Genomic DNA, 21499 nt, shown 5'->3' with positions numbered 1-21499 from the left:
GGGCCTTTTTGTTTTAAAGGGTTCCAACATATAATTTCAAGTTGTTAACCAACCTGGTTGATAACACTCAACAATCAATAGCCAATACCAGATCAGATCACATGAACACTATTTCAAGTTTATTGATAGGAGGTTGCAACTACACGTACTATTATTGCTCATTACTTTCATCCTAAAATGCATATAAGTTTTTGCATTAGATTGATGCGTGCTGCGCCATTTGTTTGACCTTTCCTATGACAATTTCTTGGCGTGTTTAGGTTTATCGAATATATACTTTTTCCATTTGTGAACCATGAAATCAAATACCTCTAAACTTGATTAGTTGGTCTGTCATTCTCAGTTAACAACACCAGCCCTTCAATTAATTATATTATAGTTTAGTTTTCTTCTCTACATGACGCTATAATTATTTTAAAACATCAAATTAAAGTTGACATTTACCAACACAAAATCATGCTTAATGCGCTAAACTTGCCCACTAAGAACATTCCCTCGTATCAGCCGTCAGATCTGACCATCACTTTAAATCCACGGCTGCAACCTTGTGGAAGTCCGAAGTATCAACTTAGGCACTATTTGGTAACATAGTTAGCTTATCAGTCAATTTTAACTTATTTGATCACTATTAACTGTTTAACTTGTTAAAACAATTAATATAAGTGTTTGATTAATTAGCTTTTTTTAACAGCTTATTGCTCCAAAATGCTAAAATTTAAAATTCGATCAGCTTTTTGAGAAAGTTATTTTGCATGTAATTAGCTAACATCTAATTTACCAAACACTTTTCTACAATCAGCTAATGCTATCAACTAGTCAAACCCACTAACTCAATCAGCTAACAACTATTTAATTACCAAACACCCCGTTAGTGTTTTAGTTGAGATAGAGCACATGTTTCAATCTGGTATCAGAATCAACCCTATACCAATGGTTAATGTTTGAATCTTCTAGTCACTTGATAAAAAGAGACTATAGTTCACGTGTGGCTTGAAATCCGTCAAAAGTAACGGCTTGAGCACATTACAGAGTAATATATAAACTTTGTCATCCAACTATCAACTTAGAATTTTAGTTGAGATAGCATATACTAGAGTTGGCATCTACCTGGACTTGTTCAATTGGGTAATCAACGGTGTGGACAAAAGAAAAGAAGACTTGGTAACTAGGTGTAGAATGGTCAGCTACTCAGCTATACCTCTGCCCTGGGTTTTCCTCTACTACTATATGTAGTATTAGTTTAGTCTCTAAAAGCCATTGAAAAAAGAGTAAGAATAAGAAAATGGGGAAGGGGAGATGGAAAGGCGGCTTGCGTTTCTTCATCATCATCATCATGATCACGCTAATTGAATGGAGAGCAGAAGGGCAACTAGCAGAGAATTTCTATGCTTCCACTTGTCCCAATGTAGAACTCATAGTTCAGCAGGTTGTGGCCACAAAGTTCAGCCAGACTTTTGTCACAGTACCCGCCACTCTTCGTCTCTTCTTCCATGACTGCTTTGTTGAGGTACTATATATATGTACTTACAATTTATTTACCAAACCGAATTTGTTGGGCAGAGGTCAGTAAAGGTCAAGTCTATCCCCGTGACTGGCCTGGGGTTATTGGGCAGAAGCTAATAAAGGACTTAAAAGGTCAAATCCAACACCCCGGTAGCTGGGGGCCAAGATAGTTGGACGAAGGCTGGTAAAGGGCTTAAAAGGCCAAATCCAGTATCCCGGTAGCTGGGGGCGGGCTTTTCTAGCACCTGGGGGATTGTTGGGTGGAGGCGGGTAAAAGGCTTAGAGGCCAAGTCCACCACACAATGTCTTGAAAATGTGAGGTTTTGGCTGAGTAGTAAGCGTTTGATCCTAACAGAATTTCTATTATTTCTGATTATAACTTGGTTCAGGGATGTGATGCTTCTGTGATCATTGCTTCACCAAACGGAGATGCAGAAAAAGATTCTTCAGACAATCTGTCTCTGGCTGGGGATGGCTTTGACACTGTTGTGAAGGCTAAGCAAGCAGTAGAGGCTCAGTGTCCCGGAGTGGTATCATGTGCAGACATCCTGGCTATTGCTGCCAGAGATGTTGTAGTCATGGTAACAAAAACCTTATTCTTTTGCCTCTTTTTTTTTGGGTTCCTATATACTTTCAACAACCTAGAACAAACAACCTAAACTGTCAATGATTCCAGGCTGGGGGCCCTGCATTCAACGTCGAATTGGGGCGCCGCGATGGTCTTGTCTCGAAGGCATCTCGAGTCAAAGGAAACCTGCCAGAACCAACATTCAACCTTGATCAGCTCAACAGCATGTTTGCAAAACACAACCTAAGCCAGCTTGACATGGTTGCCCTTTCAGGAGCCCATACTGTCGGGTTCTCCCACTGCGACCGCTTTGCAGAGAGGATCTACTCCAACCCAGTGGATCCTACCCTGGATCCCAGCTATGCTCAGCAGCTGATGCAAGATTGCCCCCGGAAAGTCGACCCCACCATAGCCATCAACATGGACCCCACAACCCCCCGGGCTTTCGACAACGTTTATTACCAGAATCTGGTTGCAGGGAAGGGGCTGTTCACTTCAGACCAGGTCCTCTTCACTGACACAAACTCTCGCACCACGGTCATGGATTTTGCCAATAACCCTCTCGATTTCAATGGGGCTTTTGCTTCTGCAATGAGAAAGCTTGGAAGAGTTGGTGTCAAAATTGGTAGCCAAGGAGAAATCAGGCTGGACTGCATCAAGTTCAATTCATAAAACCCAAACCCACAATTTCAAAACCACTACTTTGCAATAAACAATAATGGATTTGTAGTTTTAATTTGTACAATCTCTGTCACTCAAAATGTTCATATATAGTCAGTCCAGAAATGATTGTTTTCTTTCGAAATTCTGTTCTCTTATCATCAATAAACTTTGAAATGAAGTGCATTATATATATTATATTGTCTCTGACCACCCATTCAGAATGGTAACAGAAGTGTCATCACATTACATAGTAATTGGCAGCAGCTAAGAAACACAGACACTATTGTTCTCAACAATAAGGAAATGTAGAACAATATATATACAACCTAACCATGAAGGAATCCTAAAAGCATTGTTTCTTTATCTACGAGATTTTCCATAGAGGTTAGCATAGACAGGTTTTGTTCGGTACACTAGAATCGCGCTCAGACCAGATGCAATAATGCAAAGAGCACACATGATCAGAGAGGTCAAAAAGAAGCAAACAGCGCCTTCGCACTTGATAGGCTCACCAGAACTGAGAGCATAACGGCGTTCTTGGGCTTGCTTCTCGGCCTCTATATCGTATATACTGCTAGCAATAACGCCCGAGAGGACTAACGAACCTCCCGGGTTTGCCAGAGTGAGGAAATTGTATAAAGCCCCGAAATTTCTTAACCCGAATAGTTCAGAAGCTGCAGCTGGCACAATTGCCCAGTGAGCCCCATAGCCCAGACCAACCAAAAGAGTGCCAATGTACATTGCCCCGGGCCAACCCATTGCAAAGAAGAAATGCCCAAATGCCATTATAACCTGGGCAACACCCATGGCTACATGCCTTGGATAACCATACTCTCTGACAACTATTTCAGAAAAATAACCGCCCCCAACTCGGCCTAGGAAGTTCCAAATGCTGATCATAGAAACGAAAACCTGCACGTTATCGTACCCTAAAGACTCACTCATTTGACCCAGATTATCAATCACGGTTAAACCAGATCCAGAGCCAAACAGAAGAGAGAAAAATATAAGCCAAAAATCAGCCTTGATTAAAGCCTGGGTTAAGGTAAAGTCCTCCCCCCTACGAGGACCCCGTCTCGTTTTAACCCTCACCGCTCCTTCTGCTGCTGCATGGGCTAGTTTCGCCTGCAGGTGTGCGATTCGTTTCTGCCTTTCCGAAGCAGGAAGCAAGTCTACATCCTTAGGCTTCTCATCCTCGACCTCACTAAATACAATGTTGTCATTATCTTTTGTCTGGGGCTCGAGAAGTGGCTCTTCTGCTGATTCTTGCGAAATACTCACACTCAAATACACAGGGACTATAACGGGGATTACAAGAAGAACAAACAGAATTGCAGTGAAGATTTTGATCATGGTTTGGCTGACATTAACTAAGTCTTGAAGAAGCATTACACCCATCAAGTAAGCAGCCAAAATGAGACATATGCTATAGATGAAGGAAAAACTTATTGAGCATTCTGATGCATTGATGATTTGTTTGTGATGAGCTCCAACTTGCCTGATGAAAAACATGAGAGAAGTTACGACGATTGCGGGTCCAACAGCAACCATAAATATGAGAGAGGCATGATCTGGGGAGTGCACCACTGCATATATCTGTGTCAAAATTGCTCCACTTAACCCAGCAAATCCTTTGAGTATCCCCACCACAGGACCCCGGCTTTTGGGGAAGTTTTGAACACATGACACAAGTGTTGCTGTGTTAAGGTATGTCTCACCATTTGTTCCCACGAAGATAAGAATGCACATCTGCACACCAATGTAATAGTAAACTCTAAATCTGTTGCAGCCGTGTAAACTTTGGTACCAATTAAGTTTACATAATGCAAGAACTAAAGGGCCAAATTCATCAATTGGTGGTTAGGAGGATTGTCAATTGGTGGCTGTCTAAAGGAAATAAAGTTGCGTCTTCGCTGTTAGTTATAACTTTTGGCGTAGTGGTAAGCGTGTTTCATCCTAACAAGATTAAGTGCTTAGAGATACGCCAAAAGCTATAGCTAGTAGTGCTGGACTTGGCTTTTCAGGCCTCTGCCACAATCTTACAACTAGGCTTGCAAAGACACAACTTTATTTTCCGATATACTGCCACATTTTTTAGAAGTAGGTGCTGAATTTGATTTTTCTGACTTCCACCCAACAATCCCTTAGCCACTGATTGCTGAACTTGTCCCATCACTGGCCTCCCACCAATAATAGTAGAGCTCATTTCATAAAAGAGAAACAAGCTAGCTTAGGCATTTTAACTTATATATGTCTTGTTTGGTAAAATAGTTAGTCTATCAGTCAATTTTGGTTTATTTGACAACTATTAGCTATTTGACCTGTTAATAATCAATATGAGTGTTTGATTAATTAGCTTTTTGTAACAACTTAGTGCTTCAAAATGCTAAAATTCAAAAAGCTGCTCAAACTAGCTTTTTCGATCATTTTGTTGAGAAAGTCAACTAACAGCTAATTTACCAAACACTTTTCTACAATAAGCTAATGGTATCAACTTGTCAAACCGACTAACAGCTATCCGCTAACAACCATTTATCAAACACCTCCATAATAAAATGAGTAAGTGAGAAGTGAGATAGAAATGTTGAAAGTTGAGCAGGGAAACAAGGGAAGGGATTGATGATATGATACTAACAGCCCATAATGGCAAAGCTGGAGCTCGGGCGGTGAGGATAAGCCAGACCCAACCATAGCCAAGGAAGTTCTGAATGGCACCAACAAGAAGAGTAGCCCATAATGGCAAAACCTCGGACAAGGTTCCAGCCAAGAACCCAACGCTATCCCCCAAATCCTTAGCCACGCCCAAGAGAGCCACCTGTTTCTGATTGTAATTCAGAGATTCCTTTATGATGGGCGAAATGCTTCCGAACAGATACCCAATCCCACCGCACGTCTGAATCCACAATGCAGCCACGAACACCAGCCACCGGTTGTTGAACAAACCGCCGAGACTCTCTTTAAGTCCACCCATTATTTCAATTTTCAAATTGAATTTATGAATGATAATAAAGATGCATGCATGCTATCTTTTAGTCAATTTTTCAGTCAAGATCAATGGCTTTCTTGTGCATTATATTGTTCAATGATTATGCATTAAATGCAATATTTAGTTGGACGGACATTTATTTGTTTGGAGTATTTTTGTCCGCAGAATAAGTGGAATGTTGTACAGATGGAATATTTGTGACAGATGATGTTATGTTACGTGTGAGGCAGGAATGAAGATTCAATCTATCTCTCTGCTCTACTTGTGACCTTATCATTAACGAATGAAGAGCACGCCGCTCAGATATAACTGTCGTGTGCGTGTGCACTAGGCACATGTAACTGTCGTGTGCGTGTGCACTATGCACATGTAACTGTCCTATATTCCTGTGCCAAGAATTTCATTATCAATCTCTGCAAATTGTAGTAAAACTAAAATAATTAATATATTATGTATCTCTCATTAACAAATTATTATGTAATTTATAAATAAATTGAAGGTATATAAATAAACGTGTAAATATCCAAAATAGTCTCTCAACTATAGCTAAATTCATAAATTGGTCCTTAACTTTTAATTTTAACCAATTAAGTCCTTAACTTTGCAATTTTAACACGATTTGCTCCTCTTTTTATTTGGCCGTTTGTTGACCGTGATCTCTGAGGATATATATGTAATTTCACAGCTCTCGTCGGAGCACGTGGAGGCCTCCAGGATGACGTTGCACCGGTTCGGAAGCACGTCGTCTTCTTCGCTCTGGTACGAACTCAACTACATTGAATCTAAAGGAAGGATGAAGAAAGGCGACAGGATTTGGCAAATTGCTTTGGGCAGTGGATTCAAATGTAATAATGCGGTCTGGAAATGCAACCGGAACCTTAAAAAATTGACGATGGACCATGAAATTACATATATATCCTCAAAAATCACAGTCAACAAATGGTCAAATAGACAGAGGACTAAATCGTGTTAAAATTGCAAAGTTAAGGACTTAATTTGTTAAAATTGAAAGTCAAGGACTAATTTATGAATTTAGCTATAGTCGAGGGACCATTTTAGGTATTTACTCTAAATAAACTGAAGATATTATACACTCAAACGGATATTAAGTGTACCCATTGAGTTGAGGAAATTAAAATGGAGTTTTGAAAGGTTTTCAAGGAATTTTTGTCTCACATTGAAAATATATGTAACTTGCACTAAGTATAAATTCAATTCGACTTTTTAAAAAGTTTCAATTATGTGGGGCGTTCTCTCTTGCACAAAGAATAGGTGTGAAAACAAGTCAGCCAAGTGGCCAATGATAATTTATATCGTGGACTATTGTGGACCCTGGATCAAAACAACGTCGTTTGATATTTAAGTTTTAACAGATTTTGTAATTTTTCGTTTCTTATGTTTCAACACAAATTTTAATTTATTTTAGACACAGAATCATTATGTGTAATGTACATAATTGCGTAACATGATATACAGAAATGCATAACACGAGATACATACACATGTTTTCTATTTTACTTATGTTCATATCTGATTTATGTAAATAATTAATGTCGTATAGGCACACATAATTGCATAATATAAGACATAAATTTGTAAACTAAGACATACAATGTGTTTTGTATTATACAACTACTAATCAATTTCATGTACAAAATTCTTATGCTTAATGTACAGAATTACGTAGCATGATGTACGAAAACGCATAACACGAGATACATACACGTGTTTTCTATTTAACTTATTATGATATCTGATTTGTGTAAATAATTTACGTACTATAAGCACATAATTTCATAATACAATACATAAATTCGTATAATAAGACACATAAGATATGTTTGTGTTATACAACTACTAACTAATTTCAGGTACAAAATCTTTACACTTAAGGTACAGAATTTTGTAACATAATGTACAGAAACGCATAACACGATGCATAGAAACATGCTTTACAGTAATTTAAAAAAAAAAAAAAAAAAAAAAAAAAAAAAAAAAAAACTATGTAACGCGAATTGAAAAACAAACGATCTTCGTTAAATTTAAAATTTAAAATGACGTTGTATAAGATCACAATATATCGAGGCAAATTATGTTGTGCAACCATATGCACCATGCATAGTGCACACGAAATTGGATTCATAATTTCTATACTATAGATTCATAATTTATATAGTATAGATTCATAATTATTGAACTCTATATTCACAATTACAAAACTCTATGTTCATATTCCCAATTGTTGAACTCTGTATTCACAAATCACTGAACTATATGTTCATAATTTGATAACTATACAATTTAGAAATTATGAGTCTATAGTATATAAATTATGAATCTATAGTATAGAAATTATGAATCTACAATTTAGAAGTTATGAATCTACAATTTAGAAGTTATGAATCTACAGTATAGAAATTATGAATTTATAGTATAGAAATTATGGATCTATAGTATAAAAATTATGGATCCAATTTCATGTGCACCTTACATAGTGCACACGGTTACACAGCATAAGGCGGCAAATTATACTGTGCATCCGTATGCACCATGCATGGTGTGCATGGTGCATACGGATGCAAAAACGCCGTCGTTTTATTAAAAACGCGCGTCTCCCCTTAAAAAAAAAAATTCAGGTTCGATTCCCAGCAACAACATATGAACTAAAATTCCAGAATCGATGAACTAAAATTCCAGAATTGATGAACTAAAATTTCAGAATCGATGAACTATAATTCCAGAATCGATGAACTATAATTCCAGAATCTATGAACTAAAATTCCAGAATCTAATCTATGAACTAAAAATTCCAGAATGAATGAACTAAAATTTCATAATCTATGAACTAAAATTTCAGAATCGATGAACTACAATTCCAAAATCGATGAACTATAATTCCAGAATCAATGAACTAAAATTCCATAATCTATGAACTAAAATTCCATAATGAATGAACAACATAATGCTGTTGCTAGGAATTGAACCTGAATTTTTTTTTAAGGGGAGACACGCGTTTTTAATAAAACGACGTCGTTTTTGCATCCGTATGCACCATGCATAGCATAACTACTCGCATAACGCTCCGTATAACGATTGGCCGCCCATGTTGGCTGGCCTGTCACAAGCCGAAGGAGAAATGGGCCAGAGTGGGCCATTTTCAGCCCTATTGCATACTTTTTAACCTAGCCCACAAGCCCATTTATTATTTAATTAATATATGTTTTAAATATTAATTTTTTTTTTATCATTGAAGATCCAAACATTTTATCTTTAAGTTAATCATTAATACTTTTTCCAATCTAACAACATAGACATTTTGAGAAAATTCCGTGTGTGCTTGTGTGTGTGTGTGTGTGTGTATATATATATATATATATATATATATATATATATAATGTATGTTTTGATAATTATATTTTAATTTTATTTTGTAATATAATTATAATTGATTTAATATATATTCAACACTAGAATGATTTATATGTAATATTTGTATTTTGTATTTATAATACTATTAAGTTATAAAGTTTATAAAATATATAGCCTATAACTTTATACAATTTATGTGAATGATTTACATAAATAATTAAATATATAATTGTACAATAGAAACCTAACAAATATCCTTAGCATAACTGGTATTATTAAGACTAGATTAATTGAAAGCTTAAGGCTTCAATTCTTACCATAAACAATGTTTTCAGATACTAATATAAATCAATTAAACTAAAAAAAAAAAAAAAAAAAAAAAAAAAATTGTTTGGATGAACAAGGGGGTTGGGTGAAGTTGGGTTATGTGAGTTAAATTAAAATATATATTTGGATAAACAAGGGGGTTTGGTGAAGTTGGATTATGCGAGTCGGCCCGTGTAACTCACGATGCCTACTATTTTACTTTACCTCCTGTGGTTTAAATACAAATTTGAATGCCATGAATGCTAATTTCTCAAATTCTCCCAATATACATTATGTTGGCAGAGTGTTTTTGCAATAAGAAAAATTCTAAGCATTTATTCTCTATATACTAAAAATTTCTCTAAACCTTTCTGCAAACTCATCCATAAAACTCTAAGTGCTCTGTTTTTGTTCTAGCTCACTGAGTTAGTATATTTGAGTACTCAAATTTACTATTGTAATTCATTGTATTTTGAGAAACTGATATTTCAATATTACTATACCATTAGAAAGAAGCGAATCAATTTTAAGGTAAGTGTGAATATAACACGACTTGGATTAACTAAGAAATTATCGATTTTATGGAATTAGCTTTAAGCAAATCGATTTTATTCCTATTCCAATATGAAATTGTGTTACATACAAATTTTTACAGAGTTATTTAAACTTTTAGAGGTCGATTCAAATTCTTCAAAATTTTATTATAATAATACTACACACCTCTCCTTTTTTTTTTCTTTTTTTTTTGAAAGCACACACCTCTCCTATATTTCCCCTTAAATCTTCCCTTTCGTAACATTATATTATCTAATTGGACAGCTATTTTCTTTAAAAATAATAATAATAATAACAGTAATGTCAGCTAATTCGTGGCCCCAATAAATGGAAAACACATCATGAAGGGAAAGATAGAAAGGGGACAAAAGGTTTTCCATTTTATTAACATGTAAACATTACAAGACATATTTTCATTCCGTCAAAAAATTTCAAAATGAAAGTCCTTTAAAAAGAGGAAACTGATAAATAATATCATGATCAAGCAATTGGGAGTAAAATAACATTATATTTTTCAAAAAAAATTTATAATTTATACCCTTCACAAATATGTCAATTATCAATGTCACCTATGAATTATTGGTGGTATAAATGTTGCCCTCAATTTTCAAAACATGACATATATTGCCCCTCCCCTGAATTATTAGTAGTGTAAATATGGTTACCCACTGTTTTCTCAGTTCGATTACCATGTTTTTTATATATTTTTTTTTCTTTCTTCATTTGTTGTCCTTCCGCCGACAACCATGTTTCTCCTTCTTCCTATTAGGGGAGGAGCAATATGCCAATATATGTCATGTTTTGAAAATTGAGTGACAACATTTTTTACCATTAATAATTCATGGTTGACATTGATAATTGACATATTTGTGGCGACATAAATCACAATTTTCCCAATTTTTCAATAAGAGAATAAAATTTCAAAATTTTTGGACATGAGAATAGAATTGACATTTTTGCCCTTCTAAATTAGTGGGTCATGAGAGGCGCATTTGGGTAGAATCAGAATTTTGACAAGAGTACGTCAACCTACCAACACGCAGAAGAAATTTGAAGTTTTATGAGAGAGAAAGAACAGCCCACATGTGTCCAAATAGGCAAATATACATACATACATTCCTCAGATCTGCGCTATAAGCAACCAAAAAAGTGTGAAATGTGAATCCGAATAACTTGAGGCGGCCGGTAACGTTCCACTTTGAGTTTCCGCAGTCATTCGATCCCTTCCCTTCATCCTCTTCCTTCCCCATACACCATAGCCGTCTGTATATAGCATCTCCATCGAGTCGGTGAGAACTCATCATCATCATCATTATCATCATCGTACGCGCAGGAAGACAGTGTCTGTCTGGGGATTCACTTGAAACCTCGTAGAACTAAGTGGTCGTGGTGAGAAATGGCGGATTGGGGTCCGGTGTTTGTGGCGGTGGTGCTGTTCGTTCTCTTGACTCCGGGTCTTCTGATTCAGATACCGGGTCGGAGTCGAATCGTGGAATTCGGGAATTTTCAGACCAGCGGCGTGTCCATACTGGTGCACGCGGTTATCTACTTTGCTCTCATCTGCATCTTTTTGCTAGCTATTGGGATCCACATGTACATGGGGTCTTAGTTCCGCTGTTGCCTTTTTTACAATTTGCTTTAGTTTTTGTCGGGCTGTCGTGTCTTTCATTTCCTTCTGTGATGCTGTATCATCAATCTAATTTTCATTTCATCTCCTCATTGTTTAATAAAAGCTATGATTTCTTCTGATGATTTTAATTGCATTAAGTAAGCATTCCAAATTCGGACTGATCCTCCATTCATGTTCTTGCTTCTATGTGGTTGGCTCAATGTTGTTTATTGTTATTGTAATGTTGTATTTGTAGAATAATTGAAGTATAAGGTTGCAGAACCGAAAGTGTGTAGAATAGTTGAAGTATAAGGTGAGTCTCTTGAACTTGATGTTGCAATAACGATTAATGAGACGTTTGGTTGGAAGGAGGGAAAGGAATTGTAATTCACTTAGGATTGAGAGGCAAGAAATGTATAAAGTTGGAATTTAAATTTTATTATTTGGTAGGGATAAATTGAATTATTAGGAATTGATATAAAGACTAGTGTACAAAAATCTCGCCTAAGAGTCTATTAATCAGCGTCTAGGCTAGCCGCCTAGCGTATCATTATAATCCGTGGTCTAGGTTGCCTAAGTATTGCCTAGGCCGCTTAGGCGCTAACCGCTTAAACCGACTAGGCCTTCTAGGCACCAATTAAGCCCCTTAGTTAGCCGATTAAATATTGTTCTTTTTTTTTTTTTAATGGGTTATTTGACTAGTCTGAGTGAAATAATCCTAAATTGTTCAAACTTTAGACATTTTTTAGTTTAATATTTAATATTTTAGCTACAGTGCGAGCCACATGGACACGCCCGGTAATTGGGAGATTGAAGTTGAATTGTGATACGGCTTTAGACGCTGGCAGTAACATAATGGGGATGGGGTGGGTTTTGCGTGATGACGGAGGGGACTTTTTGGCGGCAAAAAGTTTGTTAGTACGTGGGCAGTATATGGTGGTAGAGGCTGAGGTTATGTGCATGCGAGAGGCCTTGTCTTGGCTTCGTAGTACGGGAATGGGTGAGGTGGACGTGTAAACTGACTCGCAGTTGTGTTATAATGCGTTAAGGGCTGATTCTTTTTTCTCTGCTTTTGTTTTTTTGATTGATGATGTAAGACAAGTTGCCTCACTGATAAACGGGGTCAACTTTGCATATGTAAAACAATCTGCGAATCGTGCAGCTCATGCTTTAGCTAGGGGTGCCGTTTCAGTGACAGGTCCTGGGGAATGGTTAGATGGTCCGCCCATCTTTCTAGTTCCGATTCTTGATGCTGATTTAATGAATTGAGTTCTGTTTTCCGAAAATATTTAATATTTTAATATTAATTATTAAAGTGTTAAATAGTTTATAATTATTACTCTTTAAAAAGCTAAAAAAAATTTAAACAAATTTTTAGAAAATAAAAAATGAAATAAAAAAGTACATGGGCGCCTAGGCGCGCTCGAATAACTCCTACTGATTTTTTCAACTATGATAAAAACTAAAATGTCCTTGTGGAATAATAATAATTATTTTTCTCTTTCTTCCTTTCTGATTTTTTCAACTATGATAAAAACTAAAATGTCCTTGTGGAATAATAATAATTATTTTTCTCTTTCTCATATGCTAAATTCCAATTCATTGAGGAGGGGGAGAAGGGGTTATGAATTCTTACTCCAAGAAGGGCCCTCACACTCCGACCCGACAGAGCATATGGGAGGATGTAAATCACGGTGACTCGATGGGTTAGTAGGCAGGGTCAAATGCCGGTGCGCACAAGGAATCTGCCCACTTTAGACATAATTCTCACACAGCCGCCGCCGAGGAATTTCAATTCCCTATTCCCTCCAATCAAACAATGTAATTTTGATGGCTAAAGAATTTCATTAAAAAAGAATTGGAATTATGTTAAAAGTGAGTTATTATAAAATTTGTCCTAACCCCTTTATATGGGTGTCTGAAAGAACTAGAAAGTAGTATTCTGTATGATAGGAATTTGAACATAAACAGCAGAATTATTCAACAAAAATAAATAAAATAATTAGAATTAGTGACCAGGACTATGTGGTCTAATGGTACCCGGGTTAAACTTCCATTTAGAAGGTTGTGAGATCGAGCCTCAGTGGAGGCGTTATTGGCTCTTTGTGTTTCAGTAGGTGTTTCAGTAGGTTGAGAAAGTATATGAACAGATACTACAATGTAATAGAGCTAGTAGCATTCAAAAAAAAAAAAAAAATTAGAATTAGTGAGTTTAATAGTATTAACTAGTGTTGGCTTGATGGGCATCTGCTTCTCCACTATTGCAACAAGAAAGCGTAACAATCGTTATGCTAGTATTAACTAGTGTTGGCTTGATGGGCATCTGCTTCTCCACTATTGCAACAAGAAAGCGTAACAATCGTTATGCGTTGGATTTGTGTCCAGCATGCTTGCTGGACACGGGTAACAGTGTTATCTCTCTTTTTTTTAAAAAAAAAAAATTTCAGACTACTTTATTATAGGAGTATATGTTCATAATTTTATTACTATATGTTAATAACTGTACATTCATAACTCCATAACTGTACATTCATAACTCCATAATTGTACATTCATAATTTTCGAAGCTTTATGTTCACAATTTTAGAGCTCTATGTTCATAATTTTATCACTATATGTTCATAATTGTAAGTTCATAATGTTAGAGTTCTTTGTTCATAATTCAATCAATAACTGTACATTCATAATTTCATACTGTAGATTCATAATCTCATAACTCCATAACTGTAGATTCATAACTCTATAACTGTACATTCATAACTCCGTAACTGTACATTCATAATCTTCGAAGCTCTATATTCACAATTTTAAAGCTCCATGATCATAATTTTATCACTATATATGTTCATAATTGTAAGTTCATAATGTTAGAGCTCTGTGTTCATAATTTCATAATTGCATAATTGTACATTCATAACGGCATAACTGTACATTCATAACGGCATAACTGTACATTCATAATCCAAAAAAATAATAATAATAACGCCGTTAACGGCAAAACGCGCGCGATTTTTTTTTTTTTTTTTTTTTTAACTAAATGACGCGTTTTTTTTGAAAAACAACATTGTTTTGGGCCCGTTTTCATAATTCATTGTGGACACGGGTCCAGGCATAATTTGCCAAAGCGTAATTTGCAGGTATTGTTGGGAAGTTTCGTGGTCTGGACAAAATAGCTACGGCTGTCAAGTTAAGCTTGCCAGCTTCTTGCCATTAGCCTGCTTTCTCATTCTCTATTATTGAAGGGATTGTACTCTTAACTCCAACCTTCAATCACTTGTACATTAGTGTCTATAAAGCTAATTAATTTCTATTCTTATTCTCACTGTTCTCATAGAACACTTATCCTTCAATTAAAATTGTGCAATTAAGTATGAGCTAATAATTGCTTCAATCATGAATCACACATAGAAATAGAGAAGTCTGGCCGTATGGGTTAAACTCACTGGTTGACAGTATTTGGATGAAAATAGTAAGATTTGAACTTGGATAGTAATAGTATGGGGATTATGTCTAAAGTGAACAAATCTCTTATACATACTAACATTTTACTATGTCTGCTGAGTCATTGAGTCACCCTCACACAACAAATTTGGTATCCCTTTAGGGCTAAAAATTAAGGAAAAGGCAAAAAGAAGGTCGGAGAGAAAATTGAATCTGGTAGTAAAAACAAACGAAATTCCCATATTCTTGATGAGATCATTATACAAACGATAGAATTACAAAAAATGAAGCTAGCATAATTGAATCCATATTCCAACAGCTAAAAAGTGGCGTGGTTAGGCATAGAGGTGTATATTGAGAACAACAAGAAAGAGAATGAGGAGCAAAGCGAAGATGACAGTGTGCACTAACATGGAAACAAAGCCGGTCTTCATATTCAGGAAATCAACAGGCCGGTTCTTCCCCGGCATCTGGAAGATTAATCCCGGCGCTAGGAATGCGAACAGCGCCGTCGCGATGATCGGACCACCCCAATCATTCATTTTCCGGCCGGAATCCTACCTTTTTGATCTGCCGTCTGAGCCCGCGAATTCAAGCCTGCGGCGTTTCCTCCTATTCCTATACACACCAGGACGACTGGATAGGCAAAGTAGATAAAAAGCTCAGGGCATCCGATGCGTTATGCTTTCACTCCTAATCCACTACACAACAACTCCATGAGAATCCCATAAAGGAGGAAAGGAAATGTGGGGGAGGACCTCCAATCATTATACCATGGATTATTTTTCTTTAGAAAATATCACTTCTATTTTCAAATTCTACTTCAAATTCTTAATTTCTCTTACAAAATTTGAGACGCACGGGATAAAAATAACTAATCATCCATTGTCACTTTATGAATGGAGTAAAAGTTCCGTATGGACAGCTCAACTGGTCATAGAGGTGAAACTTTGGAAGAATGACCAGAGATCGAGTCTCACCAGCGGCAATGTGAGAGTAATCTCTCAAAGATCTCTCAAAGTGAGGGGTTCCTTGTGCGCAGTGAAGAAATGTCTAGCATTTGTGGTTCATGTTCAGTTGAGTTACCATGATTTACATCCTCCCAAATGCTCTGTCGGGTCGGAGGAGTGTGAGATTCAACCTTTTGGAATAATGAATGGAGTAAAAGTGAGGAGTAGGAATAGGGAGTCCATGTAACATAGTGATAGCACTCTTTTCTTTTCATATTTCCCTTCTATGTGGTCGGACAAAAAACTTTTAGAAAATCACAATTAAGGAGGATGTTCTTATCGTGATAGTGAGATTAATGAAGGTTTGTACCTAACATTTTTATCGGATTGAGATGTAGAGGTCCTTGAGGACAGAAATTTCGCCTTTTGTGAGTAGATATGTATGTAAATGAATATAGTGGTAATTGATAAGTAGGTAAGAACAATCTCAATAGACATAATTTTTTGGAGTTTTTGTCTGGATAACTAGGAAGAAGGAGATAGAGAAAAGGGGAAAAAAATGGAAAAAAAAAACAAAAAACAAATAATTGTTACCAAAAAAAAAGGGAAAATGACACTTTTCCCCCCTGAGTTATATACTTATAGCACTTTCCCCCCCTCTGTTGAACCATAAGTATGCATAAGTATATAACTCAGGGGGAAAAAGTGCCATTTTCCCAAAAAAAAAAAAAAAAGATTCTTTTATGCACACGCGCATCAATGCACGAAACACTCAGATTGCACGTCATTTGCCCATTGACTAGGGGTCACAAAAAAAAATTTTAATTTGTTAAAAAAAAAAAAAAAAAAAAAACTTCATTAAACCCCTTACCCCATTCGTGTAAAAATCTTATCTTAATTTTTTCTTATGCAACAAAACCTCTAAATTCACTAATGTAGATGCTCTCAGGTAAAAATTGTATAGTTAATAGTGTTGGCAATTACGTTTGAAATTACATATTTGTTTGTATCAGATGGCATGTAATGACCTTTCCCATGTGCGTGGTCATGAAATCGAGCCTCAGCAAAGGCGTTCTTGACTCTGTGTGCTTCATTAGTTTAATAAAGTATATTTGAACAGATATTACAATGTAATAGAGTTAGTACCATTAAAAAAAAAAAAAAAAAAAAAAAAAAAAAAAAAAAAAAAACCTTGAAAAGATGCTTTTGAAATTCTTGTTGCGTAATAAGATAAAGTAATTTTTTTATTTTAAAACAAAAAAATTTATTCTAAACCAAAAAACCTTATTTTCTACGTACTTTTTATTTTTTGTTTTTCTTTGAGTTAATTTTATTTTTGATTTTAGATTTATAAGTGACAATTTATTTTTATTTCCTTTTTCATTAGAATGTCTTTATTTGGTCTTAGTATTATTATGATATGACTATTTATAGCCTTTCGTCAACAAAATTGATGAATTTTCATTAAAGAGTTAATTTCAATAATAGTCCTTTAACTATATTGATTTTCCAAAATTAGTCATCGACTTTTAATTTGAACACTTTAGGTTCCTTGACTTGCAATTACTTTTCAATTGAGGTCTTTTTGTCAAAATACAGTTAATTGGAATTTAAATGAAAGGGTAAGCCCGTCCTTTCACCTGTCTATATATGTATTATTCTTCGTATTTCTCCCTTGTATACGTGATATAGTTCCCATATGGGAGGTCATGAGATCGAGCCTCAGTGAGAGCAATGTTGACTCTTTGTGCTTTAACAGGTTGAAAAAGTATGTGAACAGATACTACAATGTAATAGAGTCAATAGCTTAAAAAAAAAAAAAAAAAAAAAAAAAAAAAGTAAAAGTTTTCCTTAGATTTTTTTTTTCATTCAACCAAACATGCTCTTAAAGTTACATTTATGTACTAAAATGAAAAAAAAAATGTTAAAGTTACCGTTAGATTGCGTATATCCTTGTCAATAGCTCAGCACTCATTTTCTTTTTCACAAAGCTTATTTTAAAATTTATAATTTCATTTTAAAATTTAAATAAGTTATTTTAATGTATATTGAATGATTACGACTTCAAATTAAAGCAAGTCATTTAAATTTATTTGTATACACTATTACACTATAAAGTATAATGTTTAAGAAATAAACTAGGAGTTTATAAATAGTGGTCTTCATATACTTAAGAGGATATTATAGAAATATATATTAGAATTTTGTCAAAATTGTGACAATTTATTTTACAAAATATTTTTGTTGGAGGACATAGCAGCAGAGTCTTTTCCTCTTCATAACAGTATGACATTAAGCACATCATCAAAGTCTTCTCCTCTTCATAACAGTCCATTAACTGAGTCTTTTCCTCTTCATAACAGTATGTTATAATAGCTATTCTCTCCAAACCTTTCCTATATAAAGAGCTTTCTTCTTCATCTCCCATAGATGTAACAAATGATATACATCAATATGAATCATTTTGCTTCTCTCTTTGGTAAATTCTCCTGCATATAACAGTTTCCATTATGGCATCAGAGCCACACCGACAGTTCACCTACGATGCCGCCGTCTCCGGCGAAGGCAGCCAAGGCGTCCAGACTAGTCCCCCAACCACGCAATTGTCGGTTGACACAACTTCTCCAGCAATTCCGCAGAGGAATTCAAATCAGCAGCAAAGGATCCACGAAGATGTGGAGAATCCTCTATTCTTAAGCTCGAACGAGAATCCTTGCGCCATTCTCGTAAGTCCTCCTTTAACAGGCAGTTCAAATTACTCTTCATGGTGTATTTCAATGAGAATTGCTTTAGAAGTTAAAAATAAATGGGGATTGATCGACGGCACTGTCTCGCCGCCGAGTAGGGAGCATCCTCATCACGCTGCATGGAGGCGGTGCAATTTGATTGTCTGTTCTTGGATATTCAAATCTGTACACGCCTCTATTGCACAAAGCGTAATGCATCTTGATAAAGCAAAGGATGTTTGGGAGGATTTGAGAAGAAGATTCTCGCAGCATGACGCACAAAGAATCTCAGCTATACAAGATGAAATATATAATCTCAGGACGAATAATCTAACTGTGAGTGAATACTACACCAAGTGTAGGATCTTATGGGAAGAAATGAACTCTTTAAGACCCCTTCCCCAGTGCAAATGCGATCCACGGTGTTCGTGTGATCTCATTGATGAAATCAGAAAGGAACGTGACACAGATCATGTCATGCGATTCCTACAAGGCCTAAATGATGACTATCGCAGCCTGAAATCGAGTGTTCTTGTGCTTGATCCTCTACTGGAGGTATACAAAGTTTTCGGCATGGCCGAAAAACTGGAAAGGCAGATCATTCTAGCTAATCTAAGTCTAGGAACACTGGATATTAGCCATGCAAATTCTGTCCAACACAGCCAAGAATCATCTGATGAAGTTGTGGCAGCTCTAAATGCTTATAATGGAAGGAGGAATAATAATGGAAATAAGGGAGCTAAATGTGTTTTCTGTGGAATGAATGGGCACACTGTGGACAAGTGTTACAAAAAGCACGGTTATCCCCCGAGATGGATTACTGGTTTTAAATCAAAAGGAAAACAACATCAACCAATAGCAGCCGCAGCAGACAGTTCTGGTAGCACATCTGAACAACTACAAAAGCTTATTTCCCTTCTTCAAACACAAGCTGGGCAGTCACCAAGCACAAGTACCACAGCTGCAGTATCTTTGGTCCCAAGATTCAATGAAATCAGCCCAACTAATGAAGGCAAGTTCTCTATCACTCATATTAATTCAGTTTCTTTGTCTGCTCATTCTTGGATATTAGATTCTGGGGCTACCGACCACATTGCTTGTTCTCTTAATTTCTTTGATGATTATTACACTATTCATGGAGCTGAGGTTAATCTACCCACTGGGAAAGGCATCACTGTGAAACATAAAGGGAATATCAAGTTCAGTAATAAGTTGCAACTGAAGGGTGTTCTCCATATTCCATCATTTAAATTTAACATTATTTCTGTGAGTAAGCTTCTTCAAGATACTAGTTGCAAACTAACCTTTATGCCTGGACAATGTCTGATTCAGGATGTTCATGGGAAGAGAATTGGTTTAGCTAGACAAGAAGGTGGCCTATACTTACTGCTGAAATCCAGTTTGCCAAATATAAATCACAGATGTTTTGTTTCTTCTTGTAATAATGGTGAAATATGGCACCAAAGATTGGGGCACTTTCCCATCAATAAACTACATCTTTTGAGTGATCTTAAAATTCATGCTGCCAAAGACATAGCCTGTGATATCTGCCACCTAGCAAAACATAAAAGATCCCCCTTTCCATCAAGCACCACTACCTCAACTTCTTGTTTTGAACTCCTTCATATGGATATATGGGGACCTTTTCCCATTTATTCATTAAAAGGGGAAAGATATTTCCTAACTATTGTTGATGACTATTCTAGGTTCACCTGGATACACCTAATGAAGAGTAAATCAGAAGTTAGGCAGATTGTGAGACAGTTTCATGCAGTGGTCTTCACTCAATTTGGACTCCTAATCAAGACCATACGAACTAATAATGGTCTAGAGTTTAGCATGACTGAATTCCTTGCAGAGAAGGGCATCATTCACCAGAAGTCATGCCCATACACACCACAACAGAACGCTGTAGTTGAGCGTAAGCACCAGCATATACTTAGCATGGCTAGAGTTCTTCGATTCCAAGCCAGTATTCCCCTTGAGTTTTGGGGGCATTGCGTGTTGTATGCTGCATTTATCATCAACAGACTCCCATCTCCAGTCATTGATCTAACAAGCCCCCATCACAGACTCTATGGGAAGCCCCCTGATCTCACACACCTCCGAGTTTTTGGATGCCTCTGCTATGCGGCTAATCTCTCTACCAAGCATAAAATGGATCACCGAGGCAGAAAATGTGTTTTGGTTGGCATACCGGCTCACACAAAGGGGTATCTTCTATATGAATTACGTGATAAGTCCATCTTCATATCACGGGATGTCGTCTTTTATGAAGCTCAGTTCCCATTCTCAACAAATCAAGAGTCACAGTTACAGGGTGATGGACCTCCTCTCCCAGTTATTCCTATTTCAATTGATGAGCAGTTTGAATCTGATCTTGCTGGCTCCTCCCCTTTGCATAAAGCTCCACATCCAGAATATGATATCTCTTCGCCACAAGAAGTACATCATGATGTAGTCGATGATGTCCTTTCAGCCCATGAAGTTGAGCAGTGTCCCGATCAAGTCACACAAAATCTTAATGATAGTTCTACTCATACCAACCAACCTAGGCGCTCTGAGAGGCAGAGGCATGCTCCAACTAAATACCAAGACTATTACTGTGATGCCATCTTGACGAGAGGTTCATCACCTCATCAGCTATCCAAGGTGATCTCCTTTGACAACCTCACCGCATCCCACAGAGTTTTTTCCCTGGCTGTCACTGCCATTGATGAACCAAAATCCTATAATCAAGCAATCCGCCATGACTGCTGGAAAGATGCAATGAATGCAGAGATTAGGGCACTACAAGATAACAACACATGGGAACTCACTGAT

At 36.4% G+C, this 21499-nt stretch overlaps 2 protein-coding genes across 2 annotated transcripts; one reads left to right on the top strand and one right to left on the bottom strand.

The window, feature by feature from the left end:
- Nucleotides 1-1229: 1229 nt before the first annotated feature.
- Nucleotides 1230-2920, top strand: LOC109158223 (peroxidase 55). Its single transcript, XM_019306108.1, has 3 exons — nucleotides 1230-1507; nucleotides 1893-2084; nucleotides 2180-2920. Exons 1-3 carry the CDS (start codon nucleotides 1283-1285, stop codon nucleotides 2741-2743), a joined length of 981 nt encoding a protein of 326 aa, XP_019161653.1. The 5' UTR covers nucleotides 1230-1282; the 3' UTR covers nucleotides 2744-2920.
- Nucleotides 2921-3009: 89 nt separating this feature from the next.
- On the bottom strand, nucleotides 3010-5883 carry LOC109158221 (protein NUCLEAR FUSION DEFECTIVE 4-like). The gene is made up of 2 exons (XM_019306107.1): nucleotides 5370-5883; nucleotides 3010-4483 (listed from the first exon to the last, which is right to left on the bottom strand). The coding sequence occupies exons 1-2, from the start codon at nucleotides 5703-5705 to the stop codon at nucleotides 3095-3097; spliced, it is 1725 nt and encodes a 574-aa protein (XP_019161652.1). The 5' UTR covers nucleotides 5706-5883; the 3' UTR covers nucleotides 3010-3094.
- Nucleotides 5884-21499: the final 15616 nt, after the last annotated feature.

The sequence above is a fragment of the Ipomoea nil genome, unplaced genomic scaffold, assembly GCF_001879475.1.
Source record: "Ipomoea nil cultivar Tokyo-kokei standard unplaced genomic scaffold, Asagao_1.1 scaffold2805, whole genome shotgun sequence".
Lineage (NCBI taxonomy): Eukaryota > Viridiplantae > Streptophyta > Magnoliopsida > Solanales > Convolvulaceae > Ipomoea > Ipomoea nil.
This window is presented reverse-complemented; position numbering and strand designations above follow the sequence as displayed.

Bases quoted from the DNA above. Each gene is read 5' to 3' on its own strand.
- LOC109158223 (XM_019306108.1), top strand. From the start codon at position 1,283: ATGGGGAAGGGGAGATGGAAAGGCGGCTTGCGTTTCTTCATCATCATC. The intron at 1,508-1,892 runs GTACTATATATA...AACTTGGTTCAG, and splicing joins TCCATGACTGCTTTGTTGAG to GGATGTGATGCTTCTGTGAT. The intron at 2,085-2,179 runs GTAACAAAAACC...CAATGATTCCAG, and splicing joins CCAGAGATGTTGTAGTCATG to GCTGGGGGCCCTGCATTCAA.
- LOC109158221 (XM_019306107.1), bottom strand. From the start codon at position 5,705: ATGGGTGGACTTAAAGAGAGTCTCGGCGGTTTGTTCAACAACCGGTGG. The intron at 4,484-5,369 runs GTTAGTATCATA...ATTGGTGTGCAG, and splicing joins CAGCTTTGCCATTATGGGCT to ATGTGCATTCTTATCTTCGT.